This window comes from Tiliqua scincoides, chromosome 2, assembly GCF_035046505.1.
Source record: "Tiliqua scincoides isolate rTilSci1 chromosome 2, rTilSci1.hap2, whole genome shotgun sequence".
Lineage (NCBI taxonomy): Eukaryota > Metazoa > Chordata > Lepidosauria > Squamata > Scincidae > Tiliqua > Tiliqua scincoides.
In genome coordinates this window covers 47,754,798-47,776,525 of record NC_089822.1, presented here as the reverse complement: position 1 = coordinate 47,776,525, position 21,728 = coordinate 47,754,798, and the positions used below count along the sequence as shown (strand labels likewise).

General features: G+C 42.1%; 1 protein-coding gene across 1 annotated transcript in view; it reads right to left on the bottom strand.

Moving 5' to 3' along the window:
- FER (FER tyrosine kinase) overlaps positions 1 to 21,728 on the bottom strand; it is a 189,641-nt gene that overhangs the window by 66,688 nt on the left and 101,225 nt on the right. The window contains exons 14-15 of the mRNA XM_066614734.1: positions 13,979 to 14,094; positions 11,685 to 11,779 (exon numbers count right to left, since the gene is read on the bottom strand). Of these exons, the coding sequence (XP_066470831.1) occupies positions 11,685 to 11,779; positions 13,979 to 14,094 (211 nt within the window). The remainder of the gene's footprint in view (positions 1 to 11,684; positions 11,780 to 13,978; positions 14,095 to 21,728) is intronic.

Below are 21,728 nucleotides of genomic sequence, written 5' to 3'. Positions count from 1 at the left end.
TAAGATTAAAGCGTGTTTGTGACTTTCACAAAATGACAGTATTAATAAAACTATAAAACATGGTGTTAGTCAATTTTTTCCCGTACAGGTTCACATCTCAGCCAAGTTAAGCCAATCTTTTTCTTGTATTATGAAGCAAATGAAATTTTACAGCCTTAATGAGGACTTCAGAAGAAAGGCAAGTCAGTTGTTCTGTAATTCATGGCAAACTCAATAGTTACCTGTGAAAGTATGACATATGCCTGCACATATTTGCTCTGTGGATAGTCTGATGTAGCACATCTCTATTCAAATGATCAATATAATGACAACAGCTGTGTTGGATTATCTCATAAAGGTTGGAATAAGCTAGAATCTCACCACAAGTTGTAAATTTAACCCTCTCAAGGGAACGTGTGCTCACACGTTGAAAGTACAGTGCAGTAAGTATATGTGAGGGTTTCATGCAGTCATTTTTTACCCCTAAAAAATGTAAAATTTTGGAATCAGTTTTAGTACTTTCAGATTTTATGCAGAACCACGTCATATAAGTACTGTCTCCTCGGTTCCAAGATCATTCAAGTGCAACAAGGTAGCCCGAAAATCAAGATTCATTCACGAATGCTTCAGCATTACTGGGGGGGGGGGGCAGGTAGCCAACACAGCAGTGTTCACAGTGGTTGGACCAGATTTATGGAGCCACGCGGCAAAGCCCTACACTAGGCCTTCTAGGACATTTCTGCCCAACCTGATGGCTCACTGGGCACCAGTATTGAAAGTTCAGAAGTCGGCTTACCCAGGAGAACCATTTGATGGGTATAGGCTCTTAACCCAGTACCAGATCCCTGACACCACTTCTGAATGTTCAAACCACATGCATAATTTGGGGCAGGAAATTTCAAAATCTGTCATTATGGTTGCTACCTTACTGCAGAGAAAATGAAGATTTTCATCTGCATCCCACCTGACACCAGTTGGGGTACTTTACAAGAGTCCTCTCGGCAACCATAAAGGCAGTTTTAGGTGTTATGTTTGATGGTTAGACATAAAAATGTAAACAAGCTGCCTGCTCTGAAATGAAATAAATTCTTTGTTACAGCTTCAAGTTTTCTAGGATTGCCTTCTGTAAGCTTTTAATAGATCACAGTTTTATGAAACACTGCTTTAATGCTTTTCACATCAAAATTTTATTAGACTTAATTAAATGTCCTCAAATGCCATTGTGATTATTACTGAGTATTGTTTACCATGGTTTGTTATATTAGAAGTAACCTCTGTGCTGCTGATATTGTTTTTGTCTTGGTTTTTATTGTATAGCCTATGGCTAACACAAATAATAAACTTAAGCCTTAAACATTTGCGCAGAGTCTTAACTACTGCGAGAAAACTGATTGGCTCAAAGTAAACCCCAAGCTGCAGGCTAGTAAAAAAAAATAAGTCTCCACCAATATATGTTCTATGAAAATGTATGAGGGAAGGACTTTAGATTCTACAGTGTTTCAAACTGGTGGGTCATGACCCATCAGCCGGAGAACTACTACCCCTTTCCCCTTTAAGGGACAGGGGGAAAGCAGCGAAGCAATACCCAGGGAGAAGGAGGGACTGTGTTCAATTTGGTGGGTTTTTCAGGAGAATTCCGCAGCTCCCTGGTTGGTTTTCACAGCTCTTTGGGGAGCCATGGCTCACAGTTTGGGAACCACTGCTTTAACACTATGCAGATTAACAGAACGTGCAGAAGGAACTATCAGTTAGGTCAAAACCTTGGGGAAAGTTCCTACCCCTTCTGGTTGGCAAGTGCTGTTGGGATACATGCAGACACAGGATGTCTGATGACTAGCTTGCACTGGAGGAGGGCTAGCACAGCTTCTGCATCAAAGAAAGTGCAAAATTGCAATGAATGTGTGGTTGCAAATCCCATGTGAGTGACTTACAGATATATTTTCCCACAGAATAACATCTGGTTTGTGGAAAATGGGTTTGTAATAACCTGGAGTTCCTTGTAACTTAGGCTGCAATCCTAACCACACTTTCCTGAGTGTAAGTCCCATTGGACAAAATAGGATTTACTTCTGAGTAGACCTGGTTAGGATTGTGCCCTAAGGGTTTTTCCACGAGAAGATAGGTAACAATTCAAGACAGTAACAATAGGATTCTTGAAAGATAGCTTGCCCATTACTACTGATCATCCTCTGCAATGCATAACCATAGGAAAGTGTTGAATTTGATCTAGGTCAGAGGTGGGCACAGAGAGTAGACTGAGTGCAGCAGTTAGATCTCTCCATGATTTGCAGTAGATTAGGGTAGTTTAACAAGCAATTCTTGATACTGACACAGGTATACACTTGCCATTTTCCCTAAGAAAGCTTCCTGTGTATCACACGGCTCAAAAGGGTATGTCTTTTTAAGCACCTTGACAAATGGTAGAATGATTCCAGAAATTTTACTCTGCCTAGCCATAACAGATAACCTTGTATTTGAAACAAATAATGTGCTAAAATGCTCTAGGGTCCTCTTCTCATCCACTGTCTGACCAGTCATTTTCTTTGACAGAGCACAAAGAAAAATCTCCCTCAGCAGGACTGCGCATTTCTTTTCAGATAGAAATATGAACTTCAGAAGCTCTCCAGTCTGTGTTGAAATGGTGATTTAATTATATACTGTGGGGAGGGAGTTATTTGTGTCTTCTGACTTCACTTAATATGTGGGTAGTTTTGTTTTTTACGTGATAAGTAGCACCTCGTGAGTTTGCACAGGCATGAGAAAATATTCATTTTAGTGTCTTAATATTACACATTGCAGGAACATTTCCAGTGAAAGTATAAACACCAAGTCCTAGGACAGCTTCTTTTGTAGGGCAAAAAGAACAAGTTGACGCTAATACTATTTGTCTGTCAGAACAATAACATCTATATTTTATCTCTCCCAATAAAGTGTATCAGAAATTCCCTTAATAGGGATGTAGACTTTGGCATAACTTGTAGGAAAATGTCACCCAATGGAACATCTCTCTTGATTTTGCTCTGTGAACTATGACTTTAAGACAGGAACAGGGAATTGAATCAACCCTGGTTGATTATTGTATTTCCTCCCAATGAATTTTTCAGAATCTGAAATCTTTCTCTTGGGAGTTGAATCTTTATTCTGTACCTCCAAACATTCAGTGACTTCACTAAACTCAGGTATCAACTTTGCTCATGAGGACAGAAGGCTAAGAGTTAGCCTGTCAAACCAGTGGTAATTTTTTTTCTTTTCACACCTCGACACTGAAAAGGTAAACAAAGCTACCTTCACAGCTTCAAAGACAAGAGTCTTAATTCATGGTGCATGTGTGAGACAGAGAAATATTAGACTATTAGCTTCACTATCTAGAGGGCTGGATTGGCACTAATCAATTTCCACCACAGGTAGCAGAGCACAAACACACAGAGAATAAAGGCTGCTGGGAATCTCCTTACACCAGCTACATATACTCCCTGCTGCTTCTTGCTCTCACTTGTCTACCGCATAAACAAGAAGGAGTACCACAAAAATGCAATCCAACCACATTACTGTGGGATTCCAGTTGAATGCTAACTTTCCCCCTCCCCTTTGCATGTTGAAAACCTCAAAGCTATCCGTATTAACATAATGACATTTTATGAGCAACTGGGATTTGCAGCAGTCTGCCGCAGAGAGAAGGCAGGAAAGATAGAGGAGAAAAGACTTCTGAGTTGGTACTGTGAGCCTGAAGGTATTAAGAAACAGTGACTGAGTAATTCTGAGCCACCTTGCACTGTGATACTGTACAAGGTGTTTAACATATTTGGTTCTTGGGAACTCTTGTTGTTCAATAACAGCACCTCAAAAAAAAAAAAAAAAAAAGAGATATTCCTCAGTTCAGTCACAAAACATAGACTCTATGGGCACAAGAGATACTGTAGTTAACATCAGTCTAAGATGTTAGACTGATGGTCTAGCACAGCCAATTTCAACATTTTTCTTCTCATAGCACACTGACCTCCATAGTCTTTGCCTCTTTTCTATTCCAGGAGACTCTTCTGGGTTCTGTGGCTCTGTTTCTACTACCACAGTAGTAACAAATTGCCTCCTCTGCCAGCAGAGGAACAGACAATTTGTTACTACAGATAGTTGCCCTAGAAACAGAGCTATTGGGAGAAAGTACACATGATTGTTAGAGCACTTCATGTATCTGCAGCTAGCCTGTGCATGGTCTCTCAACAAGCATTGGCCAAATTTAAAATACAGCTTTCTGGACATTTTTCAGACGTTTTACTTTTTCTTGTTTACTGCAAAAGTGATTTGTTTGAAACGTTCCAGTTCCATTCTTAGCTTTGTGTATGAGAAAGAAGCTCACGAAATGGAGCAGTGGGTTTTTTTCCTCTCTTTTTGTTCAGTTTTGTTACTCTGTCCTCTATGGAAAAATTAGTGGCCTAATCAGTCAGAAGAGAATGATAAAAATGTCAATACAATTTCTTATGTAGGCTGCTAACAGGCTCTGAACTTATGTAATGTGCAAATTGAAAGGACTCGGCTCCCATTTTGAACGATTAATGTGCATTCACAGTGATAATATGTGGTCAGCTTAGACTTGTCCATCGTCGTTTGTTTCAGAATATTAGGCACCAAATGAAACATTAGAGCAACCAAACATAACATATTGAGAAATACCATACTACAGTATCCACAATGTATGCCCAATGCTGCATCAGCAATATTTTGATGGATGAAATCAAAAGGAATAAGCTTTGAAATATTAAAGTCATAAAAAGCATACTGGCATGAATTTTATAGCTATGTGCTGACACCAAAAACAAGCCAGTGATTTAGTAGATACATAATCTATAGTAAACCTTAGGGAAACCATGCACATTTAAAAGCAACATATTAAGAATTTAATGATGTTATTTGTTTCTAGCTATGAGCACCGAAAGGGGAAGAAAGATTTCAAAATATGCACTCTAAAATATTTCAGATATAGGATCCTCTCTTCCCCACTGTGTGAAAACATGCAACTTTTTTGCCTTGACCAACTAAAAAAAAATAGTTCTTGTTTGGGCACATCATAATAAAGGGAATTCAGTTCAGTTGGTAACCTTCAGTTTCAAAAGACTATGGTATCGCGCGCTGAATGGTGGTTCTGGAACAGCGTCTAGTGTGGCTGAAAAGGCCAATGTGGGAGTGACAATCCCTTCCACACTGGGAGCAAGTGCAGTCTGTCCCTGGTCTGTTTCCCTGGCTATGGGCCTTCCTTCTTTGCCTCTTTGCCTCAGTCTGCTGGCCAAGTGTCTCTTCAAACTGGAAGAGGCCATGCTGCACAGCCTGTCTCCAAGCGGGCCGCTCAGAGGCCAGGGTTTCCCACCTGTTGAGGTCCATTCCTAAGGCCTTCAGATCCCTCTTGCAGATGTCCTTGTATCGCAGCTGTGGTCTACCTGTAGGGCGCTTTCCTTGCATGAGTTCTCCATAGAGGAGATCCTTTGGGATCTGGCCATCATCCATTCTCACAACATGACCGAGCCAATGCAGGCGTCTCTGTTTCAGCAGTGCATACATGCTAGGGATTCCAGCTCGTTCTAGGACTGTGTTGTTTGGAACTTTGTACTGCCAGGTGATGCCGAGGGCACGTCGGAGGCAGCGCATGTGGAAAGCGTTCATTTTCCTCTCCTGTTGTGAGTGAAGAGTCCATGACTCGCTGCAGTACAGAAGTGTACTCAGGACGCAAGCTCTGTAGACCTGGATCTTGGTATGTTCCGTCAGCTTCTTGTTGGACCAGACTCTCTTTGTGAGTCTGGAAAATGTGGTGGCTGCTTTACCGATGCATTTGTTTAGCTCGGTGTCGAGAGAAAGAGTGTCAGAGATCGTTGAGCCAAGGTACACAAAGTCATGGACAACCTCCAGTACATGCGCAGAGATTGTAATGCAGGGAGGTGAGTTTACATCCTGAACCATGACCTGTGTTTTCTTAAGGCTAATCGTCAGTCCAAAATCTTGGCAGGCCTTGCTAAAACGAATCATGAGCTGCTGGAGATCTTTGGCAGAGTGGGTAGTGACAACTGCATCGTCAGCAAAGAGGAAGTCATGCAGACATTTCAGCTGGACTTTGGACTTTGCTCTCAGTCTGGAGAGGTTGAAGAGCTTTCTGTCTGATCTGGTCCGGAGATAGATGCCTTCTGTTGCAGTTCCAAAGGCATGCTTCAGAAGGACAGTGAAGAAAATCCCAAACAAGGTCGGCGCAAGAACACAGCCTTGCTTCACTCTGCTTCAGATGTCAAAGGGGTCTGATGTGGAGCCATCAAAGACAACAGTGCCCTTCATGTCCTTGTGGAAGGACATTTTCTCTGGAATATAGCTCAGAGTAGTGCTGTACCCAGTGTTCCATCTGCTGCGACCAATCCTAGATGACCTCGCCTGCGGCAGACTTCAGAGGGGCAATTTTCTTCTGCGTTGGACCCAGGGCCTGTTTGATACCATCATATATCCCCTTGATGTTGCCTGTATCAGCTTCTATCTGTATCTGGGAACAGAGTTGAAGCCAGTAGTTGTTAGCACATCTCCTGGCAGTCTGCTGAACTTTGCTGCGAGCAGCTCAGAGGACCTGCAGGTTGCGCTCACTGGGACAGGCCTTGTATGCTGCTTGAGCTCTCCTCTTTTCCTCAATGACTGGTTGTAACTCCTCAGAGTAGGCTTCAAACCAGTCTGCTGTCTTGTTGGTCTTCTTGCCAAATATGGACAAGGCGGTGTTGTACACAGCGTTCTTGAAATGTTCCCATCTGTTTGATGCATCTGCACTGGCTGGGCCTGGAAGAGATTCCTCAAGTGCTTGTGCAAATTTCTCCACTTTTCTCTGATCCCGGGTCTTGCTGGTATCAATGCAAGGTCTTCCTTCCTTTTTCGTTTGATACAGTCGCTTTGTTTGCAGTTTCACTCTGCTGCACACCAGGGAGTGGTCAGTGTTGCAGGCAGCATCCTGATAACTGCGTGTGATCTTGATGCTGGGAAGGCTGGAGCATCTGGTGAGAATCAGGTCGAGCTGGTGCCAGTGCTTTGATCTTGGGTGTCTCCAAGAGACTATGTTGGGGCGTTGTGTTGAAGAGCGTGTTGCTGACACAGAGACCGTGATAACAGCAAAACTCTAGCAGGTGTCGGCCATTTTCATTCATTTTCCCAGTGCCAAACTGACCTCAGCAAGTGGACCACAAACTGTGATCAGCACCAACTCTAGCATTGAAATAGCCGAGGATGAACAATGGCTCTTTTACAGTGATCTTCTTGATAGTGGTGGCCAGGTCATTGTAGAATTTGTCTTTGGCTTCTGCTGGAGACGACAGAGACGGTGCATATGCACTGATGAGAGTGACAGGTCCTGCTGATGACTGGAGCTGCAGGGACAAAATTCTTTCACTTCCCGCAGTAGGTGGGATGATGGATTCCAGCAGGGTATCTCTGACCACAAAGCCAACGCCATGTTCCCTGGTTTCGTTTGGTGGTTTTCCCTGCCAGAAAAATGAGAAATTTCTCTCCTTGACAGATCCGGAATCCGGCAGCCTTGTCTCTTGAAGGGCAACGATGTCCATCTGCAGTCTGCTCAGCTCCATGTCGATGACAGCTGTTTTGCGTGCATTGTCTATTTCTTGCAGGTCGTCAGAGAAGCCAGGTGTCATTGTCCTTACGTTCCAGGTGCCCAGCTTTAGGGCAGGAGTTTTCTGTTTTCTGTTGCATGGTGCAGAGTTGTCGATCTGCTTGTCGGTTTTCACCCTAAACCCCACGCATCCCTTGAGGTTAACGGACCGTGGTGAGGCAACACCTTACTGGCTGGGGACTGCCCAGATTAAGGCGGGCAGTAGCTGCCCAATGAGATGCAATGATCTCTCCCACCGTTGGAAGCAGCCCCTGGCGTCACGCTCTACGCCAATTGAGCAAAGACTTATAACCGGTAAACTACTGCTTCCCATGTTGTGCCGGTAATGGAGGATTGCAGAGGGAGAGGGGATGAGGGTAATGCAAGATTGCAAAGGGGGGAGGGAGGAGAAAGGGAGGTTGTGGGTAAAGGGAATTAAAAACACAAAATTGCAATGAGTCTCCTATTTGCATGGACTACTCTACAATGTTATGACCATCTATGACTACTCTGTGTGTGGTATCTCCTTACTACTGCAGCTCTGACAAGTCATCTGAATCATTCACCATGAGCAGAAATTAAGTACAGAAACAACTGAACTCGCATTGAGTGGTAGGTGACCTATCAAAGAATAAGTGTCGGAAGGGACACACAAGGAAATCATCTAGTTACAACCCCCTGCCTATAGCAGAAAATTCTTCTAAAGCATCTCCAGGAAATGGGTGCTTGAAGATCTCCAGTAAAGGAGAATCTACCACCTCCCGTGGCAATCTGCTCCACTCCTGAACTACCCTGACCTACCCAGAATCACTTACCCAGAATGCATCAACAGTCACCAAGTCATAGCTGCCAGATCATCACTTTGCTAATGATACATGGGCTACATAGAACATACATTTGAACTTTTTTCAGATCAGAGTTTATCCTTTGCATGTTGAAACAGCTACATTCTTAGCAGTAGTTGCTGCTTTCTGGTTCACTGTGCTAGTCATTTTTTGCTTAGCTCAGTGGTTCTCATACATTTAACACCGGGACCCACTTTTTAGAATGAGAATCTGTCAGGACCCACCAGAAGTGATGTCATGACCGGAAGTGACGTTATCAAGAAGGCCATTTTTTTTTAACAATCCTCGGCTGCAATCGTATTCACACATACCCAGGAGTAAGTCCCAGTGACTATCATTGTTAAAAGTACAGGTTGTTGGAGAAATGTTACATTTCCCCAAATGCAGTCACATACCATGCTACCATCAAGTCTCATATATTAAAAATAAAATATTGAAATGAATGGTGACTCACCTGAAATTGGCTCACGACCCAACTAGTGGGTCCTGACCCACAGTTTGAGAAACACTGGCTTTGCTCTTTCTCCAGTTCCAGCCTTGCCCCAGCCTTTCTGAATACACGTGCAGATTTTCTGTCCTTGCTTTTGCTTCGCTATTGCTGTGCCCCATTTAACCGTGGTTCCTACCTAGAATGCTGCTTAGTCCTCCTTGTTCCCAATCTTGTCCCATTCAAATTTTAATTCCGATCCTATAATGCTTGCCATTCAGGACTGACCTCTTGGTTTGGATACTTTTGCCAGTCTCCAACCACACTACCTCGTCTCACTTGGCTGAACTTAATTTTCAGATGTTTGACCTTCCAAGTTAGAATGTAACATAGTAAGTCAACCTCTAAATCACTATCACCTTGTCGTAGTAGTAACTTTATTGTCATTGTGCTACAGTACAATGAAATTTATGCACCTTTGAGATACAAGCATAAATATGTACTACAATTCTAACAATCACACTCTACACACTCACCCACACACTCTATACAACATGCTTCATAATATAAAAACAGTGTAACAGACCATAATGCCCAGGAGCATGGTAACAACTATATCGCCTTATTCAACATAATTATGGCTGTGGGATAAAAACTGTTCAAGAATCGTGTGGTGCTGCTCTAATAGTTCTGTATCGTCTACCCGAAGGCAACAGTTCAAAGAACTTATGAGCCGGATGGAAGGGGTCTCTCAGAATACTATGTGACTTCTGCAGACAGCAAGATGTATAGAGGTCCTCCAAAGCTGGTAGATGAAGGCTGATGATGTGCTGTGTGATCTTAATAATTCTCTGCAGAGCAATTTCCGTACCACACCAAGATATCATAGGTTAGGACACGAGAGTGCAATGATAGTGCAATGATAGTAATCATTTGTCCAATCTACATATATGGTTTATCTTGACTGGAAAAACAAAACAGCCCACCCATCCAGGTCTCACAAAAGAAAGAGGAATCAGCTTCAGGTAGTTATTATAACCAATTGCCTCCCAGTTTTGTTTTAGGAATCCGATACTAACCTCATCACTCAAAGCTCTCAAATGTGACTGTGAAGAATTTCAGCTTCGGTATATTGCCTTATACTGAAGTAGGTTCAGAGTTCCCTTCTTGCCAAATTCACTGCCCTTCTTCTCAAGCCACTGACCCTTCCTTGGACTTCTTCTTTAGCACATTCCTTACACAGCAACCTTCCTTCAGGCTCCTTGCTTCTATACTCTATACTCCCTATCCTTTAGCTCTCCTACATCTTGGGATTTCTTCCAGGCCTCAGCTTAATATGATGAAAGGTTTTATAAACTGATATTTATCTCTTGACAGAACTGCAAACTCTTTAGTTCAGTCATTTTCAAACTTTTAGTACAAGGACCTACTTTTTAGAATGAGAATCTATCAGGACCCACCAAAAGTGATGTCATGACAGGAAGTGACATAATCAAGCAGGACAATTTTTAACAACTCTAGGCTGTAATCCTACCCACATTTACCCAGGAGCAAGTCCCATTTACTATCATTGTTAAAAGCATATACACAGTAGCCTGTTCAAAGTACAGGTCTGTAACATTTCCCCAAATGCAATCACATATCATGGTAGCATCAAGACTAATATATTAACAATAAAATATTGAAATGAATGGGGACCCACCTGAAATTGGCTCATGACCCACCTAGTGGGTCCTGACCCACAGTTTGAGAAACACTGCTTTAGTTTCCTGAGCAACTGCGCATTCTCCACCACCATACCAGCTCAGCCAATCAGTGTCAGGCACTTCATCAGCACCGTACAATATGAATAATCGTAAATGACAAGGTGGTTAGTTTTCAACACTGCCCTCTACACTTCTATTAGTTATTTGAATCTTTTCACCAGACTGTCAGTTCCGTTTATACCAGGGAATGAGACACAGGAATGCAAAAAACTGGAGGCTGCTCCTGCATTTTAGATTCCTTAAGGTCTACCTCTGACAGAGGTTAAAACATCCAAGTCGCATAAACAGCTAGAACAATACTTGTGTATTCCAGAAATATTCATCTTGTGAGCTGAAATTTTCTCTGCTCTGTCTGATGGATTCCACCAGCCCCCCTGAAAACCTTAAGCAAAAATCTTTAAAAGCCATATTTCAGCTTGTGTGACATCTTTATAGCTCTCTATGCATAAATCTGACTCATGTTTACAGAAAGGACATGTGCTTCAATGATAATTACCAGAAGAAAAATCATCCACTTTGCCCCCATAATGACTACTTGTGTGCATCTCAACAAAATGAAAAACATGTTGCAAAGACAGTCTAGTTAAACTATTTAACTTTTATGCATGGAGAACACAATATGGAAAATATCAATAAGCAACTTTTTAGCATGTACACTTTGTTGTTACCAAGCTTCTTCCTGTTATTTTTACTTGGGAGAGACATATTGGAATTGCTTAACATTTCGTGATGAACTTGTTTGGTTCTATATATGTATTAAATATAGAACATATATAACATATGGAATGGCAGAGGTGAGTACATCCCCATGATCTGAACAGCTTTACAATGAGAAGTATCACTTTGATACTGTCTCCACCTGCTGGCAAAACCAAAAGAACCCTATGATTCTGAAATAGCTAAATCTTCCTGTGTTACCCAGCCTTAAATAGCATGCATATATATTTTAAACAGAGATACATATGAAAATCACGAAGCGTATGCCCACGAAAACAAAGTTACAAGAGGACAGACAATTAGGTACTAAAATATATTGTAAATAAGCACATTACCTGGAACAAGCTCCATAACAATGTAAATGGGCTGCCTTTGAGTGCAAACTCCTATAAGCTTTACAATATTTGGATGGTCATACTGTTTGAGTATTCTGCAAAGGGTGCAAAGATTTCATCACATCAGTATATTGCATTATAAACAGTTTCAGTGAAACAGAAAAAGCCCTCATAAATCCGTTTTTATATATCACTCAAACATATTTCGTTAGGACAGAAGAAGACCCACTGTGCACTATTAAAATCCCTGTAACAGGGCAAGCCAACAACTGTAAAATCCTTGTAAAATCCCTTGCTCCCTGTAAGTGGGTAAGCCAACAACTAAATGTCATTTCTTTTCACCAACAGCTATCAGACATAAGTAAAAACAGGCAAGTAAACATAAGCAGAAAGCAAGATTTCACAACAATGGAATGGGCAGAAGGCCGTGGTAGAAAGAAGTCTAAAATTTCTACGGGTCACACATAATATGGGGCACCTGGATATTCTCTAAAGCTACTATGACCTGTGACTTGTCCATTCATCTTACTGGTGTAAACAAGGAAAGATAACATTGCAACTAACTCTGTTTTTTCAAGATAAACTATACAACAGATACTCTCATTCATAACAAATACACCATGATGTCAATAGTTCTTTGCATAGTGCTGGAAAGCTCAGGTGTGCAACTATCTCCCAGCCTCAGTGCTAGCACAACATACTAGCTGGTGCTAGAAAGAAACAATTATCAGGTGAATAATCTTTTGAAAATAAATTGCTAGCACCAGGGTTTGAGACCAACGTCAACCCTTGCTCTCATGTTTTAGTGCCGCCTTTTGCCACCCTGTAAAATCTGGAAGGCCAATGCATAGATGATCTGTCCAGTTCCTTCTTGCTCCTTTCTAGTCTCTAGGGCAGTGCTTCCCAAACTCCTGCAAGGGAGTTGGGAGCACTGTAAGTTGTTGCGGGGGAGGGGGAAGGCAGCAGCGCAATCCCCGGGATTCCACTGCTGCCGGGGACGGGAGGGGCGTTTTCACTTATCTGCAGCCAGCACTGCAGTCCTGGGGGATCTGGGGAGCTCTCCACAGGGCTCCCCAAGCCCTTGTAAGTCTAAAAAAGAAAAAAATGGTACTTCCGATTTTCATGACAAAACCAGAAGTGCCCCCTTTTTTTTTTTTTAACTTAGAGGCTTGGGGAGCCGGGCAGAGGGTTCCCTGGATCCCCCAGGACTGCAGTGCTGGTTGCTAGTAAGTGAAAACCCCCTCCCATCCCCACCAGCAGTGCGATCCTGGAGATCACACTGCTACCTTCCCTTCACCCCTTAAAGGGGCAGGGAGAAGTGCTTCCCTAGCTGGTGGGTCGCAACCCACCAGTTTAGGAACCACTGTTCTAGGGCACAGACTAGTAATTCTACAACAGCCAGTAGAGCTGAGATGCACATTCCCTCCCTTGGGTTGCCCCCTCTTAGATGATACCCCCTTGCCTTCTAACAAGGGCTTCTATTCTCAATAGGTCCCTACTCAGAGACATGTTTTTTGCACAAAGTATGAGGAGCCACAGCCTATGAACAAGGGATTATTGATATCTGGCTGTATTCCTGGTTGAAAAGGAAAGGGGTCTTTGCCCTGTTGGTTTGCTGTGGCAGACCCAGTGGGATGCATATGTGCAGCTGTTCCTTCTTGACTCGGGTGTATATGGCATCTTACACCATACCATCTTACACCATGTGGCACCCGAGTATACCTCATGTAATTTGGAGAGCAGACATGTTGCACTTTTTTTTTTTTAAAGATGGAAAAAGACCTGGGAACTGCCATAGCTGAATGGGCAAGAACCAGTTTTGTATGCAACTGAGGTTCATTCCCTGCATGTCCAGGTAGGTCTGGGAAAGACCTCTTTCTGAAACTCTGGGAGAGCACTTGCCAATCAGTAGACCAATCGTCTGACTGAGGATAGGGCAACTTCATATGCTCCTATTCACAATTTCAATGATTACGGCAACTGCTATTCTCAGCAGCAAAGGAGTCTAACTTAAAACACTGTCTAGTAGTGCATGCATTCTAATCTACGTAGACTACAATTTATACTTTACTTTCACCTTGATACTGCCTTCACAGTACACTCCTTTCAAAGAGATGACTTCTCTTAAGAGGATTCAGGTGATGGTGGGAGTCTTCAACATTCATGTGATATCTACATTACTCATTTGAAATACATTGTGTAGTTTTAGCCAACCCATTTTGAAACTATATCTACATTTAAGTATCTAATGATGGCTTTCAAGTATGCAATTTATCTCAGGTTTAACCACTCACCTGGCCTCTGATAAAAACTTTATTTTCAGTTCCTGAGGAAGATCTTCTTTGCAGGTTTTTACAGCAACAGGAGTTTTATCTTTTAATGTTCCCTTATAAACTTCTCCAAAATTACCCTGAAATGGCAGATACTATAATTGTCAGTAAACAAACTTTCACAGTGTCCTCAGCCTAATTAAATTTTAAAATGCAGAAAATATCACAACAATCACAAACACGACTGTGTCAATTAACAATATTTGTCTAAGTTCATACAAGGAATAAGATAAAACAGGCGTTCTCTTCTTAACATACAAAGGAGAACAGAAATGCTGTTTCAATGTTTTTGAAAAGATCTCAAACTCAAGATCAAGGTTGTAGTCAAACACAGCCTTTACTTAATGACTGTTTAATATCCTGTCACCTGACCACAACCCTTGCTTTTACACTTACTTGTTGTCTCTCTAATCATCAACCACAAACAATACAATAAAGCAGTGTTTCACAAGGTGTTATAAGAATGGAAGAAACATGCCTGAGTAATCCAGCCTTCTTACCATTGTACAGGCTTCTCTTCCATCCTATTTCTGCCTCATCTACTACTTTTTTTCCCTTTCCCTTTCTTCCCTTTTTCTGTAATCAGCTGTGAAGAACAGACAGCATAACATCCTTTTCATGAGCTCAGAGGACAAAGTGTAAAGCAAGACTCGGTCAGCTGCCTTCTCATAGGAGAGAAGAAAACGCTTCCTATTTTAGGAAGAAACTGAGAGTCTACCCTCTGTTACTTGGTCCCAAATATCTAATTCCTCTCTCCCCTCATTCTCCCTCATGGGTTTTCACTGAGGACAAAGCTTGGTGCAGAAGCCTGTCATTTGTTTCAGGTAAAATATTCAGTGTAAATAACAACAGGGACCAAGTATCTTAAATAACAATTCTCTCTCTCTGTATTACAAGTGACACCGACCTAATTTGGCAGGGCAAGTAAGGGGATCTGTCACAACTAAAACCAAGGCAGAAAGTCTGCCCCAGATATGAAGATTATAAAATTGAGGTTATGTGATAATCTAATACTTTACTCAGAATGAAAACAGAGTTACCGGCCACCTGTTTTTTTCCATGGATTACTTCTTGGACAATTACATAGCTTTGCAGACTAGCTGGGTGAGGGAGTAACACTGAACAGACATCAGCTCAGCTGTCAACTGCTCTCCAGCTGAATTTTTTCTTTTTTAATACACAGTTCACTTTATGACCAAGGTCTAAAAAGATCCTACTGCAAGGCAGACGTAAGACTTCCTTGGGAAGTTTCCTAAGTGAGATTTGCCACAGGATATACAATAATCAGGTAGGAGAGCAGAAATAACAGAACCTAAACTAATATGATCACACTGTGAAACCACTTTTATCTGCACAGAACAAGAGATATGGACATCAGTCCCTTACGGTTATTTCAGTTTCTTCTTTTTCATGACTTAGGCACAGTACTTGTGGAACTCCACTGGAAATGTGTGAGATGTGAAGGCCAGTTTATTCATGAGACAATCTACATGGTCACCTCAGAGAGACTGACAGGACTGCCTGCTGCGTCCCCTGCTCCTGGGATTCAAAAAGGGAGAGAGGCATGGAATGCAAGAGAAAGTGTAGCAGAGAGGAGCTTGGGGAGCTAGAACAGTGGTATCCAAACTGCGGCCCAAGTAAACGCCAGAATAATCATTCCAGGTGTGGCGCAGTGGTGGGAAGCTTTACCGTTCCACCCCACAGCTTCCTTTCTTTGAACCCAGTTATTGCAGAGCCTTGCACCAGGGAGTTGCTTCAGTTGCATATTGCCCCATAAGGCTCTGCATCCTGATATCCTGGGGAAGTGACTCTCTAGTACGAGACTCTGCATTGATTGGGCGTGAAGAAAGGAGGCTGCAGGGCAGAATGATAAGGGTTTGCCAATGTCAGGCCATGCCCAGAATGATTATTCTGGTGCACTAGATAAAGCCCACACGTCAGAGTTTGAAGGCACCTGAGCTACAGCATTGCTAATACGCTAGCCTAGATTGCCACTCATCTCTCCTTTGTGCTTCTTCTTCCATTCTCCTCTTACAGCAGCGGTAGGGGCAGTGGCTAGTGTGCCACTGAATAAATTTGTGCTGCCTTAGATACTGGGAGATCCCAGGCTGGCTCTGTGAGATGCCCTGGACTGTGTGAGAATAACCCATAGAATAGCTCCTCCCCATGTCATTGCTAAAAAATGAGGCTCACACGTTACCCTCATAACTTGACAGACAGCAATGTGAGATGCCTGATAACCTACCATGCCAGAGTAATATAATCCTGGGCATAAAGCTTATTAACCAACTACAAGACAAAAAAATTAACACAGGAAATTGAAGCCAAAAAGACAGTAGATTTTTGGGCTGTAGGTTTACTTCTGCAACAGTGTATGTGGCTAAATTTTAACCCTGTCTCTGGTGTGACTGCACAGTATTCTTGCCTGATGTGAGATTCTATATTAAAAACTCTATAACAGCATGCAGGAAAAACTCCATTGAAAAAATAAAGTCTTTTAAATCATCACCACACATACCTGCACATGAATACAGACTAAATATGGAAAGCAGAAAACACAAGAGAGACATAAGTTGTAAGAGGAAAAGATGAAACTAATAGATATGTTATTAACAATATTAATAGTCTGAAGTGTTCACAGTTTACTTCTGGTGACCATACACACCTCACACACACATTGCACAAATACTAGTGTAAAATGTCATTTATAAAAGGTCTTATACCCGAATGCACTAGAAAGAACCTCCCCCATATATCAAGGCTCCTTAATATTTGCTGAGTAGACTGCTGAGGAAATTCCTTAACACCTGCTGAGGAGATTCTACATCTCCTCTTACATTCAAGAGAAACCCACAAGGATATGGAGCTGGGTCTTCTCTATTGTAGCACTTGCATCACCTTATGGCAATGTTACATGCTTAATTATCATAACTAGCATTTACATAGTGCCCACTATGCAAGGGCTTCGTTTCCAATACATGAAGCACTTCTCATGTATTGTTGTGATATAAGCCTTACAACAATCCTGTAAGAAAAGCATTATCATCCTGATATAGAGCAGAACTGAGACTGAATGGCTTGCATAAGTCACCTAATGAGTTCATAGAGGAGGCGAGATTTGAACTAGAAAAGACTCAATTCACTGCTTGGTTTCCTAGTCTCTACTCTATGTCAGCTCCCATGTGAGACTTTCCGACAGTCACTCGGATGATGCTTCACAAGTATCAATTACAGTATTTCTCTAACAGGCTGATATAAGAAGAAACTACAGGTGGAGCCTATTTATCCGTGTTAGTTGCATTCCATGACTCGGCATGATTAACAAAAAACGCATTGTGCTAAATTCCATAGAGTCACGCAATTACACTGCAGCCTGACACTTCCGGATGGAAGGAAACTAAGGTAGCTGTTATCAATCCCCTCCCCTCTGCTCTGCTCGCACTCAGCCCTCCCCGTTGACAGCTGTCCCGCTGAGCTTTTAAGAGTCCAGCCCTATGCATTTCTACTCAGAAGCAAGCCCCATTGTAGTCAATGGGGCTTACTCCCAGGAAAGTATGGAGAGGACTGAAGGCTATATCTCATGCTTTGCTTGTTGGGAAGGCTTGCTTGTGTCCGTGATAGTCTGCACCATGGGGGGGGGGGTTGCTTGTGTCCGTGATAGCCTGCACCATCTCAATGGGGGGGATTTGGCAAACACTCCCTGGGTTTTTTAAAGCAATCCCCTCTGTTGCTACCACACCTGTCCGTGTGTGTGTGTGTGTGTGTGTGTGTGTGTGTGTGTGTGTGTGTGTGTGAGAGAGAGAGAGAGAGAGAGAGAGAGAGAGAGAGAGTGTTCCACCTTGCTGCTTGTGTTCTGGCTACAGAGATTTTCAGCCCCCCCCTTCCCCTCTTCAGCCTCTTTGCTGGCTCAGGGGCTCCAGGAGTGTTACTGCTCCTTTGCAAGGGGAACCTCTTCGACGGCTCCAGGGCTATTTACCTGCCTGGGCGAGGCAGAGCCTTTTTGCAGTGTTTTGGGCTGCCTGGAAATGGAGTGAGACGCCAGTGCCAGGCAAAGGAGGCAAAGGTGTGTGTGACTTTCAGTTCCCCCACCCCATTAGAGTTGAGACAAATCCGCAGATAAAAAATCCACTGATAAACAGGCTGCACCTGTATTAAGTTAGTTTCTACTTGTGGTTGTTTTAAATGTTGACAACTTCCAAAGGGAAGTGCCTGTTATATTTGCTGCAACAAACCAAGTATTTTCAATCAATTTATTTCAGCATACACTTTCATGGACTGCAATCTACTTTATCACACTGAGAATGATAGCTCAGAGAAGTTTATACAGACAGTCTCCTGTATCCGCGGATTCCATAGTGGTTTCAGTGAGGGAGGCAGCCTGCAAGGCACTCTGCTTAAGCGAGAAGAATTTCTCCCCAGTAAGGTTTAAAGGTGTTAATGGGCATGTGGGGAGTTCCCCATATCTGCAGGGTGGAAGGTCAAGGGTCTGTGGAACAGATCTCCAGTGGATATGGGGGCATGCCTGTATTGAAAAATAAATGGCTTTGTCTTTAAGGTGTTACAAGACTCCCTGTGATCAAGACATTGGTTGTTTTTCCACTAACAGGTTTTTTTTGTTCTCTTATACTTGGCATTTGTACATTGTTTCAGATGCTGCTTGAAATGGAGAATTTCAGAACAGACACAAAGAAATTAATAAGTTAATTTCTTCCAAAGATTATATATTCCAAAGAAAAGTGAGTAAGAAACCTTGGGTTCACATGTTCCTTTGTAAATTCATCCCCAACCCCCATCTTGAGAAGTGAATAAGAAAATCAGTAAAACATTTATATAATCGTGGAAACTCAGTTGTTCCCTTCTCCCTGCATTGTGGGTTATGTGAGGTGGGCAGGAAGGAAGCATGCAACATAAGGCCCACTCGCATTAGTTCCCCAGTGACCATCTTGGAACAGACAAGAAAGGCCTAATGCTTCCATATGTATAATTTGAATTAGTGAGTGGAAATTCACCAGATCTCTTCAGGATACAGAAATAAACTGGAAAATGTCCTACACATGCAGTGGTCTCCTAATGTCTTGGAAAAGAGTGAAATGACTTGCAACTTACAAAGGAAAATTGCTGGGTGCGCACGGCATGCTTCTAGCATTGTACTTGTGTAGAAAAAAGAGCAGGAAGTTCATGAACAGGGCTCCCTACTGCATCTTTGCAGTACGATCTCAAGAAAGGTAGGTATCTCTAATTAGTACCAAAATCAATGGAACTTAAGCTCACATTAAAGTGCTTAAATCCCATTTGTTTCAATGGAATGTAGCATTCTTTGGACCGCACACATAAATTTTAGAAATACTACAAACAGTGGGAATATAGACAACATAAACATCCACCCAACCATGCTGGAAGACAGTTAGGAGTATCCATGCATGACTGACCCAATCTAGTTCCTAAGGTGCAACGTACACCCAAAAGCCTATCCGCAGTGTCTGCCATGCCAAGTCTTTGTTCTTTATGAGTGCTAAAAAGACATTTGCCTAAGATATGCAGAGGATCCACACCACTCTAGCCCTGCATTCCAAGTCCATGGTCAGCATGGGGTCAGTATACTGCCATGACCCTGCGATATGAACAGGCACACACAGTCAATGATTCTTCTTCATAGGAGGTGGCTATGGGGGTGGCAACTGGGTACCTTGCAAAGATGATACTGGACTAGATGTTTGTTGGGGACTGTGCTGGCTGGCCTCCCAAATACCTCCATCAACTTACAGCTTCCAGTATATATATATATATATATATATATATATATATATATATATATATATATATATATATATATATATATATAAAATCCCATTAAATAAATATATATATATATATATATATATATATATATATATATATACACACACACACACACACACACACACACTTAATAATAAATATACTTAATATACTTAAATATATATACTTAAAATACTTATATTCCATATATATATATGTTTCCCACAGCACGGAGTTCCAGACCTACATTTTCACTGTGAACACATGTCTGGAACCTAGGGAAATAAGAGCCAATGGCATAGGTAATGGGGGCTGCAGGGGTACATTGCTCTGGGTATCACACCTTGAGGGGGAGTCAAGCGGTGCCTTTCTGAGGTCTTAACCAGAAGTACCTTTCTAAGGTGTCCAGGAGGATAACACTCAGGGGGTGTTAAAAATTTAAGGGCCCCAGGTGCCACATGCCATAGCTATTCCACTGATAAGAGCTGCAAGTAATAATTGTTGGATAGGGAAGAGTTTCTATTTTTCTGTAAAATTATTGCCTCCTATTCCTGCACTGCAAAAGAGTCATAGCGGCTGAACACTGAAGATACAAGACTGAGAAAGAATATGTCGTAAGCACCACAAGTGATTCCATAACCATCTCGGAAGCTAAGCAGGCTCAGGCCTGGTTAGTACTTGGATGGGAGACCACCTGGGAATCCTGGGTGCTGTAGGCTTATACCATAGTCTTTCGAGACTGAAGGTTGCCAACCACTGTTAATGTTTAGAGTAAAATTTTCTGATGGAGAAATTTTGACATTAATATTTTTATTGTTATTAATAATAATACATACAAGCATTAATATTTTTGCCAATACTATTGTCAAATAATATTAATAAAAATATAATTTTCTGTTTTATCCCTTTAGTCTGTATCATTCTATCCACAAGTTCAGATACAAAGTCAAAACTGTGAACAGGAACAACTTTTAATCAGGCTATTTTTTTCTTCTGAAGGAAAAGGCATGCTTCCTTTGTAACTCTTACTGCTCTCATGCAGTGGCACACACGAAGTATATGCTTTTATGTTAACAACAAAAACAGCAGCAATGTTCTTTGGAATTACTGGGATCTGGAGATTCATTTTTAATTCAATTAACTTTACCAGTATAAAGGTGAGAGACATGTTTCAGGCCTACATTACTGACTCTGTGCAACAGCACCATTTTTATAAAGCAATTCAAAATCCTGAGACCTTAAGTAATCTGTATTTTTTTTTACTCAAACTGGATCTTTGTCTTTGGGCCACAGTATGTCTCCTATCAACTCATGTTTGCTCTTGCAGGGCAGGGGCTATGTGTCCAGCTATTCATTTTGTGTTCTACAATCTGTTTACCTTCTCATAGAGGCCCTTCGTTCTTCAGGAAAATTTGATATAAAAGGGAATGTCGTTAAGTTACATTGCTGACTCAGGGTTCAATCCTATCCAACTTTCCAGTACCAGTGCAGTTGCAATGCAGCCTCAAGGGAAGGAACCAAAAGTTCCCATAACTTGAGGAGGTCTCTGTGACTGCCTCCTCACCACAGGATGCAGTGCATGCAGGTGCAGTGCTTGGCACAGCTGCACCAGCACTGGAAAACTGGATAGGATTGGGCCCTCAGTCTATGCACTATTTTCAACAAGTATCACCAACTTCCAACAAAGTAGAATCAAAACAAATTTCCATACAGATTTGCAAATAGATGCCTTTAGCTCAGGAATGCAAGTTTGCTAAGCCTCCAGAGGAAATGGGCTAGCGTTCCTCTGCACCCACAGAGCTTCTTTGGGCCTGGGCTGGTGGAGGAGGGGGCAGTGCACAAAGAAAGGCAAGACTGGTATTGCTTGCTCAGGCAGGTGGGCAGCAAGAACTATCTGCTACCCATGACATTGGAACGTGGGCTTCCTGATCAATGT